Raw genomic sequence first — 21604 nt, 5'->3', positions numbered from 1 at the left:
ATATTCAAGATCAGGCTGGACATGGCTCTGAACACCTGATAAAGCTGTGGATGTCCCTGTTCACCACAGGGGAGTTGGGCCAGATGGCCTTTAAAGGTCCCTTCCAAGTCAAACCGTTCCATGATCCTTGTGGGTCTCTTCCAGCTTGGATTTTCTGGTTCCATGCTTCTATGGTTCCATGATTCCATGGTTCTGTGGTTTCATGGCTCTGTGGTTCCACAGTTCAGTGGTTCCATGTTTCCATGGTTCCATGATCAGGAGGCCACTGTCACCAACAAGATCTCTGCCTTTCCACCCAGCTCTTAGGAGCTCCTCTGGACTCAGCAGCCTGAGGCTGCAGTGCAGGCACCACAGCCACACACTGTCATATGGGCTGAGATGCTCGGGGCAAAGGTCCACTGCTCCTTGGTGCTCAATTTTTGGTCCACTGCTGTCAAACCAGGTGGGGAGGATCACCATCTGCTGCCCGGGCAGAATTATTCCTTTTTGCTGGAAATAGCCAATGCCACTCTTTCCCCTATCACTTATTTTACATCATCCTTCTGCATTCACATTTTTTCCCTCACTTCGGAGACAGGGATCTGTTCCCATTCCTGCCTGGCATGCTTTCTATTTTCTGCAGCAAACTGCTTTCCTTATCCATCATGCCCTGTTTGGGGATGTGTCAGCATCTCTATGTGCCTTTTCTTAGCACATGCCCCAGTTGTTCTCACACTGTGATTTTTGAGACCACCTTGAGTACAGAGCAAAGAGTTGTCTCCCCTAAATGCAGACTGTGCTGGGTTACCACTGCTATTCACACTCATCATACAACTTTGACATTGTCTTGGGTGTTGACTGTCTTCTCATGCAGCTTTACGTACACATGTCCCATGGTCCTGGGCTGAATTTCCAACCCCCCCCCCCCCCCTCCCAGATGCAGGAGGGGAGGTGGGAAGGTCCAACTCCTGCCTAGCTGACAGGCATGGCACTCTCCTTCCTGCAGCTGAGCCCGTTTTGAAGGTGAGATGCTCTCTGCTCACAGACACACATGGCCAGCAGCAGCATGCCAGTGGCCTCCTGATCATAGAACCATGGAAACATGGAAGCATGGAACAACTGAGCTGTGGAACCACAGAGCCATGAAACCACAGAACCATGGAACCATAGAACCATGAAAGCATGGTGTCGTGGAGCCATGCAGCCATAGAACCATGGCCAAACTGTGGCCCTGCTGTGCCTGCAGTCGACAGCATGGGACATAGATGAACCAGGGCCATGACGTGTGTCCCCATGTTTCTCTGGCCAAGCGCACTGGGGCAAATTAGGACAGTATGGGGTATGGACCTGGGCTCTCCATGGTGACACACAGGAGGGCCTGAAGGAGTCCTAATGCAAGCCATGCCCTCCAGAAGAAGCGCTGCCTCCCTGCTTCACTGTCCCTCTGCATTCCCTGCCTCCCCATCTCCCTGCCCTGACGCACAGAGGCCAGAGGAGGGAGTGATGACGTGCACTGATTACCTGAAGTCTCACCGTGCTTTCAATTTCTTGGGAAGTGACACAAGCGGAAGAATTGTGGGCAGCTGCCTGTTCCTGGATGGCCGTCTGTGGCTGTGAGAATCTTGTGCACCTTCATCCACAGATATCGCTGTGTGGCTGAAAGTCTCAAAGCAGAGACAATGGAGACCACGAGCAGCTCCACATTCCCCATCTCTGTGACGTCTGAGTTAGGAAAAAATATTTCTGTGCCTGTATCTTTGGACGACACGGTGCTGGACCTGAAGGTGAAGCTATTTGCACTGGATAGCTATTTCTACCCTTCTCAGTCAAGTCTGGTTCATGATGGACAGGAGCTGATGAATGAACAAACTCTGAGACATTACAACATTACCTCCAACAGCAGCGTACACCATATTCTTAGGTGTAAGTACCAGCCCAGAGGAGGGGAGTGGCCATGGAAGCAGGCTGGCCTCTGGCTGCCAAGGGGAAGGGGCAAGAGGACCGTCAGCCAGGGAGCTCTGTGCCTTGGGAGGGAAGAACTGTGAGGGGAGGACAGAAAGCGAAATGGATGTGGGGGAATGCTTCCCCTGATGGGACTGGGAACCTGAGCTCTTCTCTGCTTTGTGTTGCTGTTGCAGCGCAAGGTGGTGGTTCAGCTGCACTAGAGGGCAAGGAAGATGTCTCAGGTACGATCACAGTCCTCACTGGCACTCTTGTGGAGGGAGGGAATCCACATGGGTGCTGAGTGTGTGTCCGATTCATACATGGAAGCTGAGGTAAATCTGGGAGCATGCAGTGGTGCACCTGTGGACTGTGCAGCTGATGGGATGGGGAAGACTGGGTGAAGGTAGGATGGCTGCAATTTGCTTGGAAAAGTCCCATTCGATCAAGTCCAACCATCCACCTAACACTGCAAATCCACCTTTACACTTTGTCCTTCAGGGCAAAAGCCACATGTCCCTTAAATACCTCCAGGGACTGGGACTCCACCACCTACTTGGGCAGCCTGTCCCAATGCCTGGCCACCCCTTCTGGGAACAAATTCTTCCTGACATTCAGCCTGAACTTCCCCAGTGCCACCTCACTTCCTATCACTTGTCACCAGGGGAAGAGACCAACACCTTCCTCAGCATCCTCCTCCTTTTAGGTGACTGCAGTGAGCTGTAGTGACAATGACCATCTTCTTTTTCCAGCTACAGATAATCAAGAACGAAAGCTGGTTTACCAGGCTGATTCATCACGATCTGCCTCTATGGTAATACTGCATGGTGGTTCAGCACATGCTGACTTAACTATAGAAACGAAGAGCCTTCTGGCAGGAATCACCTCAACAAGTGTAGAGGTAAGGTCTGGTGGGGTGCCCGAGGCCTGGGACAGATGGAGGAGTGTGACAGGTCTGGTCATTGGGTAAGGCTGGGCACCTTGATCCCGCAGCCATCTCCACAGGGTTGTGTCCTGCAGCTGGGTAGTCCTCTGCCACCTCCTGTAGGCCTCTCCTCATGCCCTCTTTGCCTCAGTCATTAATAGTAAGACTTGTTACTCCCTGGGCACACATCCTATTGCACTTGTAGATAGATGGGGAACAGAATAAGCCCTGCATAATCCACAACAAGGTGATTTTGGGCTTGCTTCAAAAGCTGGATGCTTACAAGTCCATGTGGCCAGATGGACTGCACCCTGCAGTGCTTGGGGAGTTGGTGGATGTGGTTGCCAAGCCACTCTCCATCATCCTTTGGTAGTCCTGGCTAACCAGAAATGTCCCAGGGACTGGCAAATGTGACGCCCATCTTCAATAAACGCCTGAAAGATGATCCTGGCAGCTACAGACCTAACCGTCTTACCTTGGTGCCAGAGATGGTTATGGAACAGATAATCTCAGGAGCCATCATGGACCAATGCTCAGATCCTGTCTGCATGGGTTCATGAATGGTAGATCCTGTCTGACAAACCTGATTCCATTCTATGACAAGGTGACCTTTCAAGTGGCTGAAAGCTGCCTGATGGAAAAGGACCTTGGTGTGCTGGTGGACTGGCTGAATATGAGGCAGCTGTGTGCCCAGGTGGCCAAGAAGGCCAATGGCATCCTGGCTTGTATCAGGAATGGTGTGGTGAGCAGGACTGGGTAAGTAATCCTGCCCCTGTGCTTGGCATTGGTGAGGCCTCACCTCGAGTGCTGTGTTCAGTTTTGGGCACCTCAGTACAAAAAGGACACGGAGGTGCTGGAGAACGTCCAGAGAAGGGCAGGAAGGCTGGGGAAGGGCTTGGAGAATATGGCCTATGAGGAGAGTCTGAATGAACTGGGGCTGTTCACAGTCTGGGGAAGTGGAGGCTGAGAGGAGACTCTTCCAGTATCTGAAAGGTGATTACAGCAACAGTGGGACTGGTCTTTTCTCACTGGTGACAGATGACAGAATGAGGGGAAATAGCCTCAAGTTGCACCAGGGTAAGTTTAGATTGGATATTAGCAGAAAATTCTTTTCAGGGAAGGTCATTAAGCACTGGAAAAGGCTCCCCAGGGAGGTGGTTGAGTCACCATCCCTGAATGAGTCTAAAAATCATTTGGATGTGGTGCTCAAGGACAGGATTTAGTGGAGGGCTGAAATGAGTTAGGGAAGTATGGTTCGGTTGCAGTTGGACATGATGATCTTTAAGGTCTTTTCCAACCTCAGAAATTCTATGATTCTATGATTCTATGCCCCTGTCAAGCAAGCACATCAGAGTGCAGAAATATGGCTTGGGAGTGCTCTTCTTGTGTTCCCTCCTCCAGGAACTCCAGAAGAGGCCACAGTCAGATGTCCCAGCACAGGAGAGAAGCTGTCGCTGTGTGAGGCAGGTAAGGCTCCTTGCCTGCAGCTCTGCTCTGCACCAGCCTTAGTGGCCTTCGCAGGGCACAGCAGGCATCCCTCAGCTACCAGATTATCTTCAGGACCTGTTCTTCACAGCAATTCTTTGGACTCCAGAACAGTAATTTCTCCTTGCTGCACTAACAAAGCATGCACTGATCTGTTTTACATTAGTGGAAAGGCTCATTTCCACACATTTGCATGCCAAATTCCATCTAAACGTTTCCCTTTATACACATTTCATCTTTCTGTGTCCACTGTTTTCTCTCTCTTGAAGCAAGTCAGCCGTCAACAATTTCTCTCCCAGAAAACTGAAACTTCACTATCTAGAACTTCCATGTTCAAAATACATCCCCCAAATCAATGTGTGAAACCCGTAGTCTGGCTCTGTGAATCTAACCGTAATCTTTCCTATTGATGCATCAGGGACACATGCACTAAGTGTTGCCTTCTGTGTGCCAATGGGGATAACTGTTCAGCCCTCCTTCCTGTGCCAGTTGTCAGGATTTCTTCAAGGGCACCATGATTAATGACAGCACTGAGCAACCACGATCAAAGGTCATGAGCATGCATGTCAGCACTGAGCCTGCCTGCCTGCCTGCCTCAGAAAAGTCCTATGCTGCCATGGATCCCAGGGTGGTTAGCAGTCATTTTCCTGGCCCCTTCTCTTATGAATGATGTTTCCTGGACACCACACAGCAGGGTCTGTAGTTCCCTTGTTCTGAAGAGGTAAAAGAAACACCATATTCTTGGTATACAACCACAGCAGCAGGTAAATGAAAGCACCGGGCAACTTTCATGAGCGCTTCTTTGCTGAACAGCTGCTTCCCACCATGTCACGTGTCTGAGTAAAATCAGAGGGTGTCTGGGGGCTGCTTGGTGCCAGGCAGCTGAAAGAAGGCACCATGTTGGGTCACCTTAAACCATGTGTCCGAGACTACACATAGAAAAATGTTTCTGCAACCAGGCCTCCAGGCACCTCACTTGCTTCACACTCTTTCTGCTTTCAAACTGATTCTCCTTCACCACCCTTTCTTAATTTTTGTTCTCTAATCTGGACAGGGAACAAAAAAACCAAAATGCCATTGCTTGGGCAGAGCTGCTCATTACCCTGCTGCTGCTTGCATGGTTTGCAGCCCATGGGCCATCCTGCTCTGTGCTTCACTGCAGCTCTCAGCACGCCTCCTGCAAGTGGCAACCAGTGCACAACACCCCATTCAGCCCCAAACCACTCACACTTATCTTGCAGGAACTTCTACAAGTGATGCCAGAGATAGATTCACTCATTTTGAAGGAACAAATCATATACAAGTAAGAGTTCCTGGGGGAAGTGGGAACGCTTTCCAAAAGCCCTCACTGCACCATATGTGAGCCTGCCCTCTCTCCCACTTGCAGAGCTTGTCTCCCTGGACCAGGCATCTTCCAGTGCTCTGAGACGGGTCTTGCCTTTGAGGTGGAATCAGCAGCCAGCATCGTGTACAGATACGCTGACTGGAGCACGCATCTGAAAGAGGCTGACCAGAACTTGTGGGAACCTGCTGGGCCTCTTTTCAACATCTGGGCGCTGCCTGGAACCGTGCGGGCTGTGTATCTCCCCCACTTCATCTGCGTGTCAGGTATGGCAGCTGTGGGACCTGCTCCATGGCACAGCCCACTGCCCCTCAGGCACCTGGGTTCTGCCAGAATGCTTTCACTCATCCTCCAGTTCCTGTACCCCCAGCATGACTCCATGGCCTGCTCACACATGTGGGCACGAAACAGCTCCTTAACAAAACAGCTCCTGGGGACCACTCTCCAGATGGGGTAGAATTATATCCCTCTTCACAGGTAGCCTGTGCTCTCCTGTATTCTTCCACCATGCTTTGCCATCCTCCATCCTTTTCTCATCTTTTATTAAACCTTCACAGTGCTCCCTTCCCCACCACATGCTTTGCACTCACACCACTGCATTCTCCAATCCCAGTCGCTGTGATCACCTAAAACGTTCTCCCCCAGCTTCACAGCATTCCCAAGCTGCTACCTCTAGTTTGCAGTATTATGAGCACAGAGGAAGACTAGCAAAGACCTGTAATACCCTGCTGGGCAAAGGAACTCTGTAAATCCTGGGTATACATCACCCCTAAAGCAGAGCATGTCATTTTGTGTTGGGGTGTGTCTCCGTTCTTCTAATAAACCCCCAAAGAGAAGGAGGTATCCAGGAAGGGTGCAAAGCAGAACCTTGTTGTCTTTCCCATCTCTTTTAGACGTAGACACCAGTGGGTGCTCCATTGCCCATTTTGAATTTGAGAAGATGACCATAGAGCAGCCTAAAAAAGTGATGGCTTTCACTGCTGTCCTGGAGAATCCCAGTTTCTCTCTTCTTGGGGTGGTTTGGAGAAAGTTACGTTCAGCCATTTCTCTCCCTGTGCACCCCTTAGTGCTGATCTTCCGGCAGCTCTCTGCTGCAAATACAACACTGCATCTCTACCTGATCCCAGACGACACCTCTGTGAGGCAGGTAAGGTGGAGGGAGCTTGACCGGTTCGGAGGGAGGCATCTGTGGAGGCTGCAGTTGCAGGGAATGGATTTGTTAAGCAGAGAGCCCTCTCAGTTTTGTTCTGTTGTTTCCTGCCTCCAGGAATCCCTATGTGTTTTTGGCTGGGACAACATTTCCCAACATGAGCAGAGACATGGCACAGGATGCTCTGCAGCGTAGAGCTTAGCTCATGCCAGATATGCTGGCTGCTGCCATGCACAGTAATAGATGGCTTCATAGCAGATTCTCTCCCGTTGCTTGCAGCCCTTCCCCTGTGACAGCACTGCCTGTAATGCACATTCAGGGCTCTGTCCTGATCAGGTTGTTCTCTTCTCCACTTTCCAAGCACACTGAAAGCTACCTGCAGCTCACAGCTCTCTTTTCAATTCTCAAAAGTAATCCTTGATGTTCACAGGCCATTGAAAGACGAGAGATGAGCTGGAACTCAAGCCTTATTCCCAAGCCTTCTCCATTCAGACATCTGTTCTTTGGATACAGATATAAGGTCTCCAGCAAACCTAAAGTTCAAATTAAACCTGAAGTATGTGGGATTGTTCTTTTTTCATTTATTTCTTTTTGACTGTAAACAGAAAATACCACAGCTTCTCTTCGTCTCCATTTCAGCACTGGGATCATTTCCATATTAGCTAATCAGAATTTCCCTTGTCTCAGCCCCTGCACGTTGCCTCATCTCATCACTGTACACTTCCAAGAGGCTCTGACTTTTCTTTAACACCCCTTCACACTTTTGAAAGCAGTGATTAGTTCTTTCTTTTGCCATTTCTTCTCCCTGTCCCTCCGCCTCTGCTTGCACATCTTATTCTCCAAATTTCAGAGGTGGTGCAACACTCAGAGAACACCAGAATGGTGGTAAAATCTCTGCTCTTTGAGGGTTCCTGCATTCTGCTAGACAAAGACAGGCTGAGCCCATCTACAGTTGACAACACACTCCCTCTTTGTGGAGGAGGACAGACGAGACACTCCAGAGTTCCATTCCTCTGCCACTTCCTTCTTTTTTTCTGCAAGGCCAGGACAAATGGATGATGTGTGTAAATTCACAGCTCCACAGGGTGAGACTCAACTTCCTTCTTATCTCTACAGCCACACTTGCCATTTTGCTACAAGAGTCCAAAGAAACAACAGTTCTTTGTTGAGATCTACATCAAGAAGATGGCAGAGGAAATTGAATTATTTATTAGTGATGGACAGAATGACACTGTGGTCTGGGAGGCATCATTGAGATCAGGTAGGATCAGATCCATCTGTAAGGAGAATTGAGATGGCGGGAAAGTGAGCTGCACTGCTCATAAAAGTGAGAAGAGATGCTCAGATACTCTGGGCGCAGGATATGGAACCATGCCTTGGGATTCCTTCTCTCTTAGGCTAATCCTGCACCCCTAAACCAACACCTACAAATGTACGCAGCCAAGGACGCACTTAACTGAGTTCTCAACAGTATGGCAAGAAATACTGTAATCAGGAAATAATGGCTGATGGTTCCTTCAAAGATCAGACATCTCAAGAGGACTTTTAGAAAGGGTCTCCACTTTAGTAATGGTATATTTCATAATCTCTCTCCTTTCTCTTTCAGATGATTTCTGTCTTTATACAAGTATCGACATGATGCCTTCAGGTCAGTACAGGTTTTCTGAGCTGAATTTGTTGTGTCTAAATATTTATCTGGGCTTTTAAATCTTGTGGCTTACAGCAGATAAACAACCACTTTTTTTCCAACCCTTACGACTTTCTGGACAAGAAAAAGCTTTAAAGCTTTTATTTTCTCACTGCTGGCTGCTTGCTCTGTGAACTGGCACAGTGTTGGGGGCCCTCCAAACTGTTTTGCCTTCTTTGTGATCAGACATAATCTATTTGTAGAGAATGAGCTACAGCTAAGACAGTTCACAGCACAGAAACATTTCACTGGACTTCCAATAACTGGTAGAGTTTGAGCATCTCATAGCTTATCACAAAGCCACTGCTTCCCACTTGCTTCAAACAATGAAGGAGTACTGGATGGGACAGTCCCTGGGATGTCACCAACCTGACCTCCATCAGCTCTGGCCCTGTTCTTACCTTGGCTCCAATGCTCCCAATGCTTCCACAGCTGATGAGGTTGCTTTCTTCTGGTGACTCAGCCTCCAGGCCAGCAAACAGCACTGGTAGTGCAGTGGAGGGAATGGGAGCAAGTGGTTGTGGGACAGAGTGAACAGCCCTTGGGTGTGTTGGCTGGGATGCAGAGTACCACAGGAGGTAACAGCCTGCCTGGCCACATGCAGCACTGTAACACAGGCTTTGTTATCTGCTAGATGCAGACTTCCTGAAGAAGCACAAGACAGAGCTTTGTTCCAGGATGGGGCAGATCTCCTCTATTCTACTACACTTAAGGGATGAAGGTGTAATCAACAGTAAAGAAGAAGAGGAGGTGCGAGCTCAAAATACAAAACAGGAGAAGAATCAGTATCTGCTGGACCTAGTTGAGAAAAAAGGGCAAAGGGCCCAAGAGAAGCTCTTTCAGGTGCTCAAGAAAATAGACCCATTCCTTGTGGATGACCTGGATGGCTTATGTTAAGGGAATTCACAGACTTTTTGATCCCATTTCCTGAACCCAAACCCTTCCATGCTGTTATATTAGGCGTGCATGAACACTCAAGATGTAACGCAACAGGCCCTCCTCATCCCCTCACAGTTAAATTCTTTCCTCATCAGATGAGAACATCAACCCAACCATCAACCTGACCATTGTTTTCAGCTATTTTTTGTAATTACATTATATTCTATTTACTATGAGTATGTCTTTTTCTTCCCCGCGTCTCAGCATACACTCTCAGAAGAATCCTGCACTCATAGAGGGCCACCTTCAGTACCTCGGTGAGATTCAATTTATGGAACTTCCTGAGTTCCAATTTGTGCCCATTGGCCCCTTGTCCTGTCAGCAGGCAGCTGCAAAAATAGCCTGGCCCCATCCACTTTCTCCTCGCCCTTTACACACTGATAAGCGTTGCTCTGCTCCCCTCTCAGCCTTCTCTTCTGCTGTCCGAACAGCCCCAAGGCTTTCAGCCTTTCACCACCACTGCGATGCTCCAGCCCCCAACAGCCTTTGTATTCCTCTGCTGGGCTGTCTGCAGCAGTTCCCTGTCTGCCTTGAACCAGGGAGCCCCGAATTGGACCCGGTACTCCAGATGTAGTCCCCAAAGCGCAGAGCAGAGGTGAGACCCTCTCACCATCTTCTGGCCACACTCTTTGTAAGGCACTCCAGGGCACTGCTGGCTTTCCTGGCCACCGGGGCACGCTGCTGGCTCACGTTGGGCTGTCGGCCATCAGGACCTGCAGGTCCATCTCAGCGGGCTGACGAGATTGAGGGAACCTGACACGAACCTGGATTTGACAGCGGTGGGGTGGGGGCGAGAGGAGGCTCCCAGCTGGGAGGGGCCACGAGGGACGGTGGGCAGAGCGCGGGGCATCACCTCGAAGCGGCGGCCGTCCTGCTGGATGAACGAAGAGCCCGCAGCGCTCAGACATAAATGGGCGGGACGAAGGAAGTGGATGCGGGGTTTTATCCGAGGGATATGGGGTGCTCACGGAAGTGATACGGGTTGCTCACGGAAGTAATGCGGGACGCTCCCGGAGGTGAGGTGGGGCGTTCCCGGAAGATGACACAGCTCCATTGCTGTGCTCACAGCACAAACCCTCTTCACACCCGGTCTGCGGAGATGCGCGCCCATGGCGGCCCCACTGCCAGCCCTCCGTGTGCTGCCCACCAGCTCCACTGCCCCGCACGCCCCTCGGGCTCTGTGCAGCCTGACCCCTCAGCTTCAGCTGGAGGGTGTAAATTCAGCCCAGGACTATGGGGCAAACAGAAATAGTTCTACACAGGCAGCAGATGGTGAACCCCTGTGGGAATCAAATGTTGTTTCTGCATTTTGAATAAGACAAGAATATTTTATTTCAAGGTCTCATTATATTCATTATATAAGTGAAGGAATATGTAGTTATTAGGTAAAGTCATAGGTAGAAAGACTGCAGCTCCTGTCTGTCCAGCTGTCTGAAATAGGACTACTGATTTTTGTTGCTGGACAAATAAGACCTGAGTAATAAAGGATCCAAAGAGGAGAATTTAAAATAATTAACAATATGCCTGTATAAAGCAGCAGCAATGTATGTATCAGTGTTTTGCTGTATGCATTGTAAAAATATATAAGTCGTAACATACCTAAGGATGTGCCTGAAGAGATAACGGGAAGGACTGAAATCACACACACACACACACACACAACCCCCACCCCCTTCCCATACACCCCTCCCACCCCCTGAGTATGTCATGATTCGTATGTTTTTACAGTATAGACAACAAAACATTAAAACATATATTATTGCTAGTTTATACAGGTATATTGTTATTCTAACTTCTCCTCTTTGGATCCTTTATTACTCAGGTCTTATTTGTTCAGCACCAAAAATCAGTAGTTCTGTTTCAGACAGCTGGACAAACAGGACCTGCAGTCTTTGTACCTATGACTTCTACCTAATAAATACAACTTGCTTCACTTATATAATTGTCATGGTTTTAATGAAAATCTACCTGTGTCAGTGACGGGATGGGGGTAGGGGGGCGCGGACCCCACAGGGGCCCTAGGCCGAAAGGAAAAGTTAATTAGGAAAAGAAAACAGTGGCAACGATCTAAGGAGGCACACTTATTTACTAAATACTATATCGAAATACAGAAGAACAGAATATAATACAATATAAATGAAAATTGAGCTAACGAATCAAGCAAAATAGGAGAGAGAATGAGTCCTGAAACCGAGTGGCCTAATGTGAATCTAGGTGAAACAGTGAAGGCTCCCACACACTCCCCTGAATGCCAGAACTCGAAAGACGTCAGTCTAGCCTGGGAGAGAGATAATGTAGAGTCCAGGTCCCGTGACCCACATGTGACCGTGTTGTTCTCTGGGAGATGTAGTCTTCTTCTGTAAGTTGCAGATTCAGTAAAATTATTCATGCTTTATATGATGTTATGATGTGGAATACTGATAGTTAAATTACAAAATTATTAAACCATGACAATAATGAGACCTTGAAAAAAAAATATTGTTACCTTATTCTAAATGCAGAAACAACATTTGATTCCCACACTGGCCAAGTGCACTGGGGCAAATTAGGACAGTATAGGGTATGGACCTGGGCTCTCCATGGTGACACACAGAAGGGCCTGAAAGTGCCCTAATGCAAGCCATGCCCTCCGCAAGAAGTACTGCCTCCCTGCTTCACTGTCCCTCTGCATTCCCTGCCTCCCCATCTCCCTGCCTTGACGCACAGAGGCCAGAGGAGGGAGTGATGACGTGCATTGATTACCTGAAGTCTCTCCGTGCTTTCTCTTCCCTGGGAAGTGACAGAAGCGGAAGAATTGTGGGCAGCTGCCTCTTCCTGGATGGCCGTCTGTGGCCGTGAGAATCTTGTGCACCTTCATCCACAGACATCGCTGTGTGGCTGAAAGACTCAAAGAAGAGACAATGGAGACCACGAGCAGCTCCACATTCTCCATCTTTGTGATGTCTGAGTTAGGAAAAATTATTTCTGTGCCTGTATCTTTGGACGACACGGTGCTGGACCTGAAGATGAAGCTATTTGCACTGGATAGCTATTTCTACCCTTTTTTGTCAATTCTGGTTCATGATAGCCAGGAGCTAATGAATGAACAAACTCTGAGACATTACAACATTACCTCCAACAGCATCATACCACATTTTCGAAGGTGTAAGTACTAGCCCAGAGGAGGGGAGTGGCCATGAGAGCAGGCTGGCCTCTGGCTGCCAAGGGGAAGGGGCAAGAGGACCGTCATCCAGGGAGCCCTGTGCCATGAGAGGGAAGAACTGGGAGGGGAGGGCAGAAAGGGAAATGGATATGGGGGAATACTTTCCCTAATAGGATCGGGATCCTGAGCTCTCCTCTGCTCAGTTCTGCTGTTGCAATGTGAGGTGGTGGTTCAGCTGAATTAGAGGGCAAGGAAGATGTCTCAGGCACGATCACAGTCCTCAATGACACTCTTGTGGAGGGAGGAAATCCGCATGGGTGCTGAGCGTGTGTCCAATTCATACATGGAAGCTGTGGTAAATCTGGGAGCATGCGGTGGTGCACCTGTGGAATGTGCAGCTGATGGGATGGGGAAGACTGGGTGAAGGTAGGATGGCTGCAGTTTGCTTGGAAAAGTCCCATTTGATCAAGTCCAACCATCCACCTAACACTGCAAATCCACCTTTACACTTTGTCCTTCAGGGCCACAGCCACACGTCTCTTAAATACCTGCAGGGACTGGGACTCCAGCACCTACTTGGGCAGCCTGTCCCAATGCCTGGCCACCCCTTCTGGGAACAAATTCTTCCTGACATTCAGCCTGAACTTCCCCAGTGCCACCTCACTTCCTGTTATTAGTCACCAAGGGAAGAGACCAATACCTTCCTCAGCAGCATTCTCCTTGCAGTGGATTGTAGAGACAGTGACCATCTTCTTGTTCCATCCACAGATGATCTAGAAGAAGCAGAGCTTGATTTCTGGACTACTTTATCAGGAAATGTCTCAGAGATAGAAATGCAGGGCGCTTCAGCAGATGCCGCCTCAACTATAGATACGAAGAGCAAATTGGCAGGCATCACCTCAACAAGTGTAGAGGTAAGGTCTGGTGGGGTGCCCAAGGCCTGGGACAGATGGAGGAGTGCAACAGGACTGGGCTCTGGGTAAGGCTGGGCACCTTGATCCCGCAGCCATCTCCACAGGGATCTGTCCTGCACCTGGGCTGTCCTCTGCCGCATTCAGGTGGCCTCTCCTCAAGCCCTCTTTGACTCAGTAAGACTTGTTACTCCCTAGGCACACATCCCATTGCACTTTTAGATAGATGGGGAACAGAATAAGCCCTGCATAATCCACAACAAGGTGATTTTGGGCTTGCTTCAAAAGCTGGATGCTTACAAGTCCACGTGGCCAGATGGACTGCACCCTGCAGTGCTGAGGGAGTTGGTGGATGTGGTTGCCAAGACACTCTCCATCACCCTTTGGTAGTCCTGGCCAACCAGAAATGTCCCAGGGACTGGCAAATGTGATGCCCGTCTTCAATAAACGCCTGAAAGATGATCCTGGCAGCTACAGACCTACCAGTCTTACCTTGGTTCCAGAGAAAGTTATGGAACGGATAATCTCAGTAGCCATCATGAACCAATGGTCAGGTCCTGTCTGCATGGGCTCATGAATGGTAGATCCTGTCTGACAAACCTGATTCCATTCTATGACAAGGTGACCTGCTTGGTGGATGAGGGTAAGGCTGTCGACATGGTCTACCAGGATTTCAGTAAAGCCTGTGACAATGTCCCCCACAACATTCTCATGGAGAAGCTGGCTGCCCACAGTTTAGATGGGTGTACACTGCACTGGGTGAAACACTGGCTGGATGGCCAGGCCCAAAGAGTTGTGGTCAACGGAATTAAATCCAGTTGGCAGTTGGTCATAAGCATTGTCCCAAAGGGCTTGGTACTGGGGCTGCTTCTATTTAACTTCTTTATTAACAACATTGATGAGGGGATTGAGGTCACACTCAGGAAGTTTGCAGACAACACCAAGCTGAGAGGGAATGTTGATCTGCCTGAGGGGAGAAGGGCACTACAGAGAGACCTGGATAGATTGGATCGATAGGCCAAGGCAAACTGTATGAGTTTCTGTGGGGCTAAGGGTCGGGTCCTGCATTTTGGTCCCAACAACCCCAGGCAACCTTACAGACTTGGGGAGGAGTGGCTGAAAGCTGCCTGATGGAAAAGGACCTTGGTGTGCTGGTGGACTGGCTGAATATGAGGCAGCTGTGTGCCCAGGTGGCCAAGGTGGCCAGTGGCATCCTGGTTTGTATCAGGAATGGTGTGGTGAGCAGGACTGGGTAAGTAATCCTGCCCCTGTGCTCGGCATTGGCGAGGCCTCACCTCGAGTGCTGTGTTCAGTTTTGGGCACTTCAGTACAAAAAGGACATGGAGGTGCTGGAGCAGGTCCAAAGAATGGCAGAAAGGCTGGGGAAGGGCTTGGAGAATATGGCCTATGAGGAGCGTCTGAATGAACTGGAGCTGTTCACAGTCTGGGGAAGTGGAGGCTGAGAAGAGACTCTTCCAGTATCTGAAAGGTGATTACAGCAACAGTGCAGTTGGACTTTTCTCACTGGTGACAGATGACAGAATGAGGGGAAATAGCCTCAAATTGCACCAGGGTAAGTTTAGGTTGAATATAAGCAAAATATTCATTACAGAAAAGGTCGTTAAGCACTGAAAAAGGCTCCCCAGGGAGGTGGTTGAGTCAACATCCCTGAATGAGTTTAAAAACCATTTGGATGTGGTGCTCAAGGACAGGATTTAGTGGATGGCTGAAATGAGTTAGGGAAGTATGGTTCGGTTGCAGTTGGACATGATGATCTTTAAGGTCCTTTCCAATCTCATAAATTCTATGAGTCTATGATTCTATGATTCTATGACTCTATGATTCTATGCCCCAGGCAAGCAAGCACATCAGAGTGCAGAAATATGGCTTGGGAGTGCTCTTCCTGTGTTCCCTCCTCCAGGAACTCCAGAAAAGGCCACAGTCAGATGTCCCAGCACAGGAGAGAAGCTGTCGCTGTGTGAGGAAGGTAAGGCTCCTTGCCTGCAGCTCTGCTCTGCAACATCCTTAGTGGCCTTCGCAGGGCACAGCAGGCATCCCTCAGCTCCCAAATTATCTTCAGGACCTGTTCTTCACAGCAATTCTTTGGACTCCAGAACAGTAAATTCTCCTTGCTGCACTAACAAAGCACGCATTGATCTGTTTTACATTAGTCGAAAGGCTCATTTCCACACACTTGCATGCCAAATTCCATCTAAACGTTTCCCTTTATACACATTTCATCTTTCTCTGTCCACTGCTTTCTCTCTCTTGAAGCAAGTCAGCCGTCAACAATTTCTCTCCCAGAAAACTGAAACTTCACTATCTAGAATTTCCATGTTCAAAATACATCCCTCAAATCAATGTGTGAAACCCGTAGTCTGGGCCTCTAGGTAATGCTCTGTGCATCTAACCATTATCTTTCCTGTTGATGCATCAGGGACACATGCACTAAGTGGTGCCTTCCATGTGCCAATGGGGATAACTGTTCAGCCCTCCTTCCTGTGACAGTGTGCAGGGTTTCTTCAGGGCACCATGATTAATGACAGCATTGAGCAGCCACAATCAAGGGTCATGAGCATGCATGTCAGCAGTAAGCATGCCTGCCTGCCTCAGAAATGTCCCATGCTGTCATGGATTGCAGTGTGGTTAGCAGTCATTGTCCTGGCCTCCTCTCTTATGAGTGATGTTTCCTGGACACCGCACCACAGGGTCTGTAGTCCCCTTCTTCTGAAGAGGTAAAAGAAACACCGTATGCATGGTATACAACCACAGCAGCAGGTAAATGAAAGCACCAGGCAACGTTCATGTGCACTCCTTTGCTGAACAGCTGCTTGCCACCATGTCAGGTGTCTGAGTAAGAGCAAAGTGCTCTTACTCAGAAGACCTGAAAGAAGGCAGCATGCTGGGTCACTTTAAACCATGTGTCCGAGCCTACACATAGAGAAATGTCTCCGTAACCAGGCCACCGAGCACCTCACTTGCAACACACTTTTTCTGCTTTCAAATTAATTCTCCTTCACCACCCTTTCTTCCTTGTGGATTTCTAATCTGAAAAGGCGGAAAAAGAAAGTAAATTACCATTGCCTGGGAAAAGCTGCTCATTACCCTGCTGCTGCTTGCATGGTTTGCAGCCCATTGGCCAACCTGCACTGTGCTTCACTGCAGCTCTCAGCACAGCTCCTGCAAGTGGCATCCAGTGCACAACACCCCATTCAGCCCCAAACCACTCACACTTATCTTGCAGGAACTTCTACAAGTGATGCCAGAGATAGATTCACTCTTTTTGAAGGAACAAAACATATACAAGTAAGACTTGTAACTTCTCCTGGGAGAAGTGGGAACGCTTTCCAAAAGCCCTCATTGCACCATGTGTAAGCCTACCCTCTCTCCGGCTTGCAGAGCTTGTCTCCCTGGACCAGGCATCTTCCAGTGCTCTGAGACGGGCCTTGCGTTCGAGGTGGAATCAGCTGCCAGCATCGTGTACAGATACGCTGACTGGAGCACACATCTGAAAGAGGCTGACCAGAACATGTGGGTACCTGCTGGGCCTCTTTTCAACATCTGGGCGCTGCCTGGAACCGTGCGGGCTGTGTATCTCCCCCACTTCATCTGCGTGTCAGGTATGGCAGCTGTGGGACCTGCTCCATGGCACAGCCCACTGCCCCTCAGGCACCTGGGTTCTGCCAGCCTGCTTTCACTCAGCCTCCAGTTGCTGTACCCCCAGCATGCCTCCATGGCCTGCTCACACAGGTGGTCACAAAACAGCTACTTAACTAAACAGCTCCTGGGGACCTCTCTCCAGATGGGGTCAAATTATTTCCCCCTTCACAGGTAGCCTGTGCTCTCCCATATTCTTCCACCTTGCTTTGCCATCCTCCATCCTTTTCTCATGTTTTATTAAGTCTTCACAGTCCACCCTTCCCCACCACTTGCTTTGCACTCACACCACTGCATTCTCCTCTCCCAGTGGCTGTGATGACCCACAACATTCTCCCCCAGCTTCGGAGTAGTCCCAAGCTGCTGCCTCTAGTTTGCGTTTTTCTGAGCCCAGAGGAAGACTAGCAAAGACCTGTAATACCCTGCTGGGCTCAGGAACTATATAAATTCCGGGTATACTTCACCCCTAAAGCAGAGCGTGTCATTTTGTGTTGGGGTGTGTCTCCTTCGTTCTAATAAACCCTCAAAGAGAAGGAGGTACCCAGGCAGGGTGCAAAGCAGAACCTTGTTGTCTTTCCCATCTCTTTCAGAAGTAGACACCAGTGGGTGCTCCATTGCCCATTTTGAATTTGAGAAGATGACCATACAGCAGCCAGAAAAAGTGATGGCTTTCACTGCTGTCCTGGAGAATCCCAGTTTCTCTCTTCTTGGGGTGGTTTGGAGAAAGTTACTTTCAGCCATTTCTCTCCCTGTGCACTCCTTAGTGCTGATCTTCCAGCAACTCTCTGCTGCAAATACAACTCTGCATCTCTATCTGATCCCAGATGACATCTCTGTGAGGCAGGTAAGGTGGAGGTACCTTGACCGGTTTGGAGGGAGGCATCTGGGGAGGCTGCAATTGCAGGAAATGGATTTGTTAAGCAGAGAGCCCTCTCAGTTTTGCTCTGTTGTTTCCTGCCTCCAGGAATCTCTCTGTGCTTTTGGCTGGGACAACATTTCCCAGCATGAGCAGAGACATGGCATAGGATGCTCTGCAGCGTAGAGCATAGCTCTTGCCAGATATGCTGGCTGCTGCCATGCACAGTAATAGATGGCTTCATAGCAGATGCTCTCCTCTTGGTTGCAGCCCTTCCCCTCTGACAGCACTGCCTGTAATGCACATTCAGGGCTCTGTCCTGATCAGGTTGTTCTCTTATTGACTTTCCAAGAACACTGAAAGCTACCTCCAGCTCACAGCTCTCTTTTCAACTCTCAAAAGCGATCCTTGATGTTCACAGGCCACTGAAAGACGAGAGATGAGTTGGAACTCAAGGCTTATTCCCAAGCCTCCTCCATTCACACATCTGTTCTTTGGATACAGATATAAGGTCTCCAGTAAACCTAAAGTACAAATTAAACCTGAAGTAAGTAGGACTGTTCTCTTTTCATTTCTTTCTTTTTGATTGAAATAGAAAATACCAGAGCTTCTCTGGGTCTCCAATTCAGCACTAGGATCATTTCCCTATTATCTAATCAGAACTTTGCTTGTCTCAGCCCCTGCATGTTGCCTCATCTCATCAATTTACACTTCCAAGAGGATCTGTCTTTTCAATAACACCCCTTCAGACTTTGGGAATCAGTGATTAGTTCTTTCTTTTGCCGTTTCTACTGCAGGATAAGCAATCCCTGTCCTTCTGCCTCTGCTTGCACATCATATTCTCCAAATTTCAGAGGTGGTCCAACACTCAGAGAACACCAAAATGGTGATAAAATCTTTGCTCTTTGAGGGTTCCTGTATTTTGCTAGACAAAGACAGGCTGAGCCCATCTATGGTTGACAACACACTCCCTCTTTGTGGAGGAGGGCAGATGAGACACTCCAGAGTTCCATTCCTCTGCCACTTCCTTCTTTTTTTCTGCAAGGCAAGGACAAATGGATGATGTGTGTAAATTTACAGCTCTACAGGGTGAGACTCAACTTCCTTCATATCTCTACAGCCACACTTGCCATTTTGCTACAAGAGTCCTGAGGAACAACAGTTCTTTGTTGAGATCTACATCAAGAAGATGGCAGAGGAAACTGAATTATTTATTAGGGATGGACAGAATGACACTGTGATCTGGGAGGCATCACTAAGATCAGGTAGGATCAGATCCATCTGTAAGGAGAATTGAGATGACGGGACAGTGAGCTACACTGCTCATAACAGCGAGAAGAGATGCTCAGATACTCTGAGTGCAGGGTATGGAGTTGTGCCATGGGATCCCTTCTCTCTTAGGCTAATCATGCACCCCTAAACCAACACCTACAAATGTACACCGCCCAGGACACACTTAGCTGAGTTCTTAACAGATGGGCAAGAAATACTGTAAGCAGGAAACAATGGCTGATGGTTCCTTCAAAGATCAGACATCTCATAAGGACTTTCAGAAAGGGTATCCACTTTAGAAATGGTATATTTCATCATCTCCCTCCTTTCTCTTTCAGGTGATTTTTGTCTTTCTAGAAATGTCTCCAGTATCCCTTCAGGTCAGTACAGGTTTTCTGAGCAGAATTTGTTGTGTCTGAATATTTACTCGGTTTTTCATTCTTTAGGCTTACAGCAGATAAACAACCACCTTTTTTCCAACCCTTATGACTCTTTCTGGAGAGAAAAAAAAAGAAAAAAAAAAAAACAAAAAAAAACCTTTAAAGCTTTTATTCCCTCACTGCTGGCTGCTTGCTCTGTAAACTGGCACAGTGTTGGGGACCCTCCAAACTGTTTTGCCTTCTTTGTGATCAGACATAATCTATTTGTAGAGAATGAGCTACAGCTAAATCAATTCACAGCCCAGAAACATTTCACTGCATTTCCAATAACTGGTAGAGTTGGAGCATCTCATAGCTTATCACAGAGCCACTGCTTCCCACTTGCTTCAAATAATGAAGGAGTACTGGAAGGGACAGTCCCTGGGATGTCACCAACCTGACCTCCATCAGCTCTGGCCTAGTCCTTACCTTTGCACCAATGCTCCCAATGCTTCTAGAGCTGATGAGGTTGCTTTCTTCTGGTGGCTCAGCCTCCAGGCCAGCAAGCAGCACTGCTAGTGCAGTGGAGGGAATGGGAGCACATGACTGTGGGATAGAGTGAACAGCCCTTGGATTTGTTGGCTAGGGTGCAGAGTACCACAGCAGGTAACAGCCTGCCTTGCCACATGCAGCACTGTAACACAGGCTTTGGTATCTGCTAGGTGCAGCCTTCCTGAAGAAGCACAAGACAGAGCTTTGTTCAAGGATGGGGCAGATCTCCTCCATTTTACTAAATTTAAGGGTTGAAGATGTAATCAACAGTGACGAAGAAGAGGAAGTACAAGCTCAAAATACAAAACAAAAGAAGAATCAATTTCTGCTGGACCTAGCTGAGAAAAAAGGGCAAAGGGCCCAAGAGAAGCTCTTTCAGATCCTCCAGAAAAAAGACCCATTGCTTGTTGAAGACCTGGATAATAGCTAAAACTGGGAAAGAAAACAGCTTTTGTTCCCATTGCCAGATTTTGGGAGTGACAGGAGAGTCAGGTAAAAGGAGGGATTTGTCAGTGCCTCCATCCTGGTCTTTCCATGTCAAATCCATGACACATTGCAATGCCAAAGCCTGAGCCACCAACTACCAGGCCTGCTTCCCTTACCTGACATGCTCACTTGCAGCGGACAGTTATTCACCACTGAGAAACTGCAGCAACAAGAGACTTTGGTTCCTTAACCAGTGCCCGTGTTGTGAAGCCATCTGCCTTCTGAGATCACAGGGCCTCTGCATCTCCAGATGCTCCAGGCAGCTGCTGGTCAAGGAGCTCTCATCACAACAGGTACCTCAACACCACAACAGGTGGGGGTTGGAAGGGACCTCTGGAAATCACAGAGTTTAACCCCTCTTAAAGCAGTTCCCTACAGTATGTTACCCAGGAAAGTGTCCAGGCAGGGTCTGAGTATCTCCAGAGACTTCTCTGGACAGCTTGTTCCAATGCTCTGTTACCCTCACAGTTAAATTTTTTCCTCATCAGATGAGAACATCGGACCATCTATCAACCTGACCATTGCTTTCAACTATTTTTTGTAATTACATTATATTCCATTTACTGTGAGTATGTCTTTTTCTTCCACGCGTCTCACTGTACTCTCTCAAAAGAATCCTGCACTCATAGAGGGCAACCTTCAGTACCTCAGTGAGATTCAATGTATAAAACTTCCTGTGTTCTAATTTGTGCCCGTTGGCCCCTTGTCCTGTCAGCAGGCAGCTGCAAAAATAGCCTGGCCCCATCCACTTTATCCTCGCCCTTTACATACTGATAAGCGTTGCTCTGCTCCCCTCTCAGCCTTCTCTTCTGCTGTCCGAACTGCCCCAAGGCTTTCAGCCTTTCACCACCACTGCGATGCTCCCCAACAGCCTTTGTATTCCTCTGCTGGGCTGTCTGCAGCAGTTCCCTGTCTGCCTTG

The 21604-nt window shown here is 48.6% G+C and overlaps 2 protein-coding genes and 2 long non-coding RNA genes across 6 annotated transcripts; 2 read left to right on the top strand and 2 right to left on the bottom strand.

Annotated features, from left to right (window-relative positions):
• The first annotated feature begins 1529 nt into the window (after positions 1-1529).
• LOC107306906 (caspase recruitment domain-containing protein 8-like) lies at positions 1530-9624 on the top strand. Of its 3 annotated transcripts, none has more exons than XR_014949218.1 (11): positions 1530-1902; positions 2118-2165; positions 2673-2821; positions 4247-4312; positions 5572-5633; positions 5718-5938; positions 6566-6819; positions 7253-7378; positions 7939-8083; positions 8220-8309; positions 8429-8470. XR_014949218.1 is itself a non-coding variant. In XM_085556242.1 (11 exons), exons 1-11 carry the CDS (start codon positions 1659-1661, stop codon positions 9404-9406), a joined length of 1533 nt encoding a protein of 510 aa, XP_085412368.1. In that variant the 5' UTR covers positions 1530-1658; the 3' UTR covers positions 9407-9624. The 3 variants fall into 3 exon arrangements, 2 of the variants coding, with proteins under 2 accessions (XP_085412368.1, XP_085412367.1); XM_085556242.1 differs by lacking the exon at positions 8220-8309 and adding an exon at positions 9144-9624 and having other exon boundaries at positions 2673-2734; XM_085556241.1 differs by lacking the exon at positions 8220-8309 and adding an exon at positions 9144-9624.
• LOC107306910 (uncharacterized) lies at positions 7389-9048 on the bottom strand. Its single transcript, XR_014931758.1, has 2 exons — positions 8911-9048; positions 7389-8099 (listed from the first exon to the last, which is right to left on the bottom strand). It is a non-coding gene; the product is annotated as an uncharacterized LOC107306910 (long non-coding RNA).
• Positions 9577-10432, bottom strand: LOC146759679 (uncharacterized). Its single transcript, XR_014931756.1, has 2 exons — positions 10302-10432; positions 9577-10201 (listed from the first exon to the last, which is right to left on the bottom strand). It is a non-coding gene; the product is annotated as an uncharacterized LOC146759679 (long non-coding RNA).
• Positions 10433-12218: 1786 nt separating this feature from the next.
• Positions 12219-21246, top strand: LOC107321361 (caspase recruitment domain-containing protein 8-like). The gene is made up of 10 exons (XM_085508699.1): positions 12219-12592; positions 13359-13504; positions 15423-15488; positions 16746-16807; positions 16901-17121; positions 17749-18002; positions 18436-18561; positions 19135-19279; positions 19625-19666; positions 20368-21246. Exons 1-10 carry the CDS (start codon positions 12349-12351, stop codon positions 20625-20627), a joined length of 1566 nt encoding a protein of 521 aa, XP_085364825.1. The 5' UTR covers positions 12219-12348; the 3' UTR covers positions 20628-21246.
• Positions 21247-21604: the final 358 nt, after the last annotated feature.

The sequence above is a fragment of the Coturnix japonica genome, chromosome 9 (assembly GCF_054131305.1).
Source record: "Coturnix japonica strain WE chromosome 9, WE-NBRP24, whole genome shotgun sequence".
Classification (NCBI taxonomy): domain Eukaryota; kingdom Metazoa; phylum Chordata; class Aves; order Galliformes; family Phasianidae; genus Coturnix; species Coturnix japonica.
The sequence above is the reverse complement of the archived record's forward strand: the minus strand, read 5'-3'. Positions and strand labels throughout refer to the sequence as shown.